At 44.6% G+C, this 5,780-nt stretch overlaps 1 protein-coding gene across 1 annotated transcript; it reads right to left on the bottom strand.

The window, feature by feature from the left end:
* Positions 1-1,918: 1,918 nt before the first annotated feature.
* LOC148025973 (uncharacterized) lies at positions 1,919-5,405 on the bottom strand. The gene is made up of 4 exons (XM_087693216.1): positions 5,172-5,405; positions 3,949-4,881; positions 2,702-3,151; positions 1,919-2,331 (listed from the first exon to the last, which is right to left on the bottom strand). The coding sequence occupies exons 1-4, from the start codon at positions 5,190-5,192 to the stop codon at positions 2,233-2,235; spliced, it is 1,503 nt and encodes a 500-aa protein (XP_087549342.1). The 5' UTR covers positions 5,193-5,405; the 3' UTR covers positions 1,919-2,232.
* Between the last annotated feature and the right edge of the window lie 375 nt (positions 5,406-5,780).

Below are 5,780 nucleotides of genomic sequence, written 5' to 3'. Positions count from 1 at the left end.
TGTAGTTTTTCCCATGTCAGTTCCCAAAGAATACTACTTGTGTCCACATCTCATACGTTAGATCAAAACATCAAGCAAAGTTATCATATTGGAATCACCTACAAATATGGCTTCTGTATCAACTTCCAAGTGAACCATCTTAAGCCAGTCCCATGAAATGAGGCATTCCAAAAGAATAACCCACACATATAAAAGGACATTAAAGAAATGGGGTATTCAAAAGAACAACCCTGACATGTAAAAGGATAGGCAGGAACACTCACTCTAGGGAACTATAAATAGATCCCTCATGAGAGAAAGTAGCATCCTCTCTAGAGAAATCCTAAATGACTTGACTTTAAGTGAGCACAGACCCAAAACCTAATAGGCCAATACAATCTAATATGGCCAAATGAGAGTGTCTAGAGAGAAAACATGCTTGCTTGGGAACAAGCTGAGTCAAAACACTAGGACTATGAGTATGTGTAGACCACAATGAGCTACATAATTCTAACAACCCTCTCTTAGTCCATGTGTGGACATTACACGAATGCATACAATGATGCAATGAAATGGAAAATATCCTTAAAGGTCCACCATCTAGTAACATCCTTAGAAGAACCTAAAGATGACCACAATGTGCCCTTGCCACCACAGCCACCAAAGAAGCTTCATCATCACCATACAATCAACATCTCAAATGAGACACTAGAAAGCTAGTTGAAATAGTTACTCCCATCCTAGACACCATCTCCAAAGAAGCACCAATATCAATGTAGCTCATAGGCATATCCAAATCATAGAAAAGGAGCAGAGCACCATCTCTATCTCACATGCAACTTGCTCCAAATGAAGCACAACATGCCATGGACTCCCTACCTTCTTCAGCCACCTACCGAGGTGTGCCACCATGTGAGATCAACCACGAGAAACACTCATTATCAAAAAAATCACATCATAAGCCTAGAGGTAACAAGCTCCAATGTTTCTCTTCACACTAGAGTATATCTATATTGGTGAAATATTTTGCTCCACTCCATCCACTCACTATTCCTCTCTAGCATGGAACATGTGAGGAGTGCATGCAACCATGGCTATGGAAGCTCCTCCATTAGGGGTTCCCCCCAAAGTTTCATAGGTAGCTCCTATGCTACCGGAGAAACTTGCAAGGGATCAAAGGCCTTATCCTTATGTGTTGATTGCTTGACTCTTATAAATATATATATATATATATATATATATATATATATATATATATATATATATATATATATATATATATAGAGAGAGAGAGAGAGTCTTGCTAGATTGCATTCATGAACATTGAAATATTGTCCTATGTTAACATCAAGTGTGATACATAAAATGCAAGATACTCACATGATTTCTCTTGAAGGTTTTATCATGCATGAAACCTATGTTGTGATACCTTGTTAAAAGGTTAGCAAGGTTGTCACAAGCTACCTTCTTTAGCTACAAAAGGGTTGAAACAAAGGACTATTGCATTATATCATACCAATAATCATTGCAGGCAAGCCATAATCGAATAGAAAGTGTAGATCACATTACTCCTATAACTGTTGGGACAAGAATATGCAATGAAGGAGAAACTCACCAAGGTGGATGCTTATCACACTCAAACAAGCATGCACACACAAAATCATAGAGAATGTGAGACTTAGCGTGGAAACTAGTTATTGAGGGGAGAATCAATGCCTTCCTATGAAATATGTCACACTTATCTTGAAGATTTCTTTTTTATTGGTGTTTCTCAAGTATGTTTGTTTCACTTAATTATTGAAAACATAAGAACTTCAGCCAGATGCACGTATGAGCTTAAGAAAATCAATATTTTGTTACATTTCCGTCACATTAACGCATGAACTCAAGAAAGGTTAGGTTGTACGTTCCAAGGAGCCAATGCTGCTCGGAAAAGCATAATTGCGAACAATGACGAGTAAGGTTATGGGAGGTCCATGTCATAGACTTAAACATCCATTAGTATTATCTTGCAATGAACATCCATGGCTATTATCTTGCAATGAGGAACGATACTATGCATGGCTAGTATCTTGCAACGAGGAACGATAGCATCCATTGCGATCTTGCAATGAGGAACGAATAGTTCCACAGGGAGTAGTCACATCAGACGAGCTTTTAGTACTTGGAAGGAAGGCAATGTCGGCGATTATTACTGTTGAACGATGTACATGCACTCGCAGATGTCAGCAATTCAATCAATGAAGATGTGACCTATTGTGGGATGGCCGTATTGGTAGTGTGGATATTACGGAAGATCTCTTGCACGGCGGTGGCCAGGTCATCGACGCTGAATCGGCACTCGATTCCAATCTTAAAATTAAAAAAGCAAAAAGAAAATATCAGTAATAAGCATCCGCTGTAGCTACCTGAGTACACAGACTTTAAAATGTAAAATAAAATAGACTGAAGTTTCTTAAAAGAGTGAAAAGCGACTCTCTTGACAACTTGGAAAATGTTTTACAGCCAATGTGTCAATTTTGTGTACCGGCTCCTCACTTAACAAATTGTTCCGATGCGGAATATTTGGCGTAGTGCAAATTTTGGTAATTCAAAAGATTAGCAAAAAAGATAGTGTACTTTAGCTCTTAACAAGAGGTGGTGTAATTATTATTTTTAAAACAAATTTAGAAAAAGGGCCACCCGAAAAACAAAAACAGAGATGGCTTGTGCGACACGGTACCTTGAGCGTGAAGGTGTAAAGAACAGTTCGCTGGAGGGTTGTGATGTTGAGATGGAGGATCTCCAGGCTGAGGCTCTGCAGGGCCGCCACCAGCAGCAGCAGCTGCCCTCGAGCCGCCACGTGGGACAGCGTCCTGAGCGACACGTTGGCAGCCCCGGACAGTTTCACCTCCACGTCCGCCAGCTCGGAGCGGGAGGTGGCGGCCAGGTCCTCGATGGCGCTGGCGGGCGCTGGGCCGCCACGTGGGCTGATGGACGCCGCCGGGCTGTGGACGGCCACTCGGCCGCAACGGGGACTGACACCTGGGCTGCCCGACAGGGCGACACGTGGGCTGAGGCCGGCCTCGGTCGCGTAGGCGCGCCGGCGCTTCTGGGCTTCCAGGGACGCGAGCAGCTGCTGGAGCTCCTTGATGAACTCCACGACGCCGCCGATAATGGAGGCTTGGTCGCCCTGCGCATAAATAAATAAATCAAGTCAAATTAGAACTAAGCTTCAACCACCAGAGCATCAAAAGAAAATCAGTTCTTCATGATAGAGGCTCTTTGTTTTTGTTTTGTTAATGTAGTGTTCAACGTCATGACCACGCACCACTCTTGGGACAGCCTTGGAGGCACCACGAGCCTAGCTAGGTGTGGTTGGGGGAAAGGGATCGCTAACCTAAGATTTCCCTTGCATTTTTCTATAGTGTTCAATATCGTCACCTTCTCCTAGGAGGCACAGGGATTGCTAGCCTAAGGTTTCCCTTGTATTTTCCTATAGTGTTCAATATCATCACCTTCTCCTCGGAGGCGCCGGGCCAGCAACCCCATCCCATTGGTTGTACCTAGCTAGGTATGCAATCTCTCTCTCGCACAGGTCATGATGTTGTCATAATTCACATTGAGCCGGGACTCGGCAGCCCCAACCAAATACCTAGCTCATGCCCCTAATCGCACCTTGCTAGGTATGCTGTCCATCTATCGTAGACCCTCATGGTGTTGTAATTCACATTGGACCGGCAACCCCTTGCCTCCAATTGCACCTAGCTACGTATGTGATGTCTCTGTTGCAAAAGTTCAAAGCTAGGTGCTGTCGTAATTCACATTGTAAATGTCTAAAGGTTTGGGCCGACAGCCCAACTACACCTAGCTAGCTAGATATGTGGCCCTATGAAGCTCACGGGGTCATGACATCAAAGTCGTAATCCATAATTTGGGGGAAAAAGCTTGTATCTAACAATGACTTTAATTAGAACTAATTAGGTTTACCCTCTGCACGTAGGAGGTTGGCATGAGAGACCGCAGTATGGCCAGGTGCTCGTTCATTTGCTTTCGCCTGTTCCTCTCCACCGCAATGTGCGTCATGCGCTGACCGCCTCCGCTGACCTTGCTCACACCTGGCAGCGGGCCTGGAGCGTCGCCCGCTGACGTGGCATGCAGCCGGATCTTCTTGCTGGCCTGCTGGCAGCCCTTCCTCCTCTCGTCATCGTCCACCTCCTCATCATCATCGTCATCTTCTTCGTCTTCCTCCTCCTCCTCGTAAGAACACAGGTGAGCTCTCTTCGTTGCCGTGGTTATGGCGGCGCGGCCCGCCCCCCTCTGATTATCAGTACTGCAGCTCACAGACGGCACTGCTTGCTTCCTGATGGCCATCTCTAAGTTGCGCCTGGCTGAAGGACGCACCTCTGTGCTGCCCTTCGTCTCCACGCTTGCTGTACTGCAAGTCGGCTGTTGCTGCTGCTGCTGCAGAGCAGCTACCGCTACGCCTGTCAGCTTGCTTTCTTCCTTATTCTCACTGGCTTCAGGCTCTTGCTCCAGCAATGGGAGCTTGAAATGGCGAAAGTCAGGATAGCCTTGGTGGACTAAGGCAGGATGCAACAGACCAATATAATGCCCGTTAGCATGATGATGATCATTTTCTTCCACATCCATAAGCTCAACTAGCTGCTTGTTCGGCTCACTCCCACCAACTCCACCGTAGTACAAGATATCAAGTAGGTTACTAGCCTTGTCTATATGATGCATAGCACCGTGCTGCATGGGCTGGTCCAGAAAGCCATCTTGCTCACATGAGGTTACCATATTGCACAAGACATCCATGGCTGAGCTTGTGCTGGAGTTGCACAGTGATGGTAGGTGCACTTGTTCTGTTGATGCTCTCCCAAGTTCCACGTTATATGGAGGGCTGCATACTTGAAGTGCCTGCAGCGTATGGTAAAACCCAACACCAAACAGTCAGGTCCACAAGGAAAATAGTTTATTAAAGCATTTTGAAAACTGCGTACAACCCTTTTCACTGCAGTGTTATTTAAAAGCCCTGCTGATTACTTTTAGCTAGCCAGTCGCTTGAACCCTAAAACTGACTCACCCTTACTGGTACATCCATTTTGAATTGTCTCTTTTGAATAGTAGAGCAGGCTTTCGAAATGCAAAATCTGTACATCTAAGTTTGAATTTAGATGACGGAAGGCAAATCAGGAACCCAGTTTTACCTTAGAAACAGTACCGTCCATGCTTGTTTTGGTCAAGTCTTAAGAGGTCTTGCAATGGATGTCTGCAAGCCCAAGCGCCTCTGCAAGTAAGTTTGTTGCGGTAAGGTGGCTTACTGGGTCGTGCTGAAGTGTTATAGAACTTGTGAGCAGCTTGAAGAGCATATGTGAGAGAGAGAGAGAGAGAGAGAGAGAGAGAGAGAGAGAGAGAGAGATTTGTATCAGTACTTTGTGAAGTCGATGTGGAGCATGTTGTGTGTAGCTTTCATAGCTATAACGACACTATATAGGCTGAAGGGCCTTGAATGCGATGTGTTATCATCGTGTTGAATATAGTGTGAGTCGTGATAAAATAGGATGTTATTATGTCCCAAAGGAATCACTTTTGCGTCTAGGATCACGCGCTTTTCTCCTTGTGTATAACAGGTAGTTATAACTGTTAATTGGGTTGATTCTACTTGTGTGACTCGAGTAATAACTGATAACTATGTCACACGACCTCGCAAGCTTCTCTTTGATATGAGAGAGAGAGAGAGTGTGTGTGTGTGTGTTTTTTCTGCAACTGTAACATAGACGTATTAATAAAGAGAACGACAAAACAGAAGCTTGTTA

Source organism: Lygodium microphyllum, chromosome 14, assembly GCF_053477565.2.
Source record: "Lygodium microphyllum isolate KBCC chromosome 14, Lygodium_microphyllum_v1.1.10, whole genome shotgun sequence".
Taxonomy (NCBI): Eukaryota; Viridiplantae; Streptophyta; class Polypodiopsida; order Schizaeales; family Lygodiaceae; genus Lygodium; species Lygodium microphyllum.
This window is presented reverse-complemented; position numbering and strand designations above follow the sequence as displayed.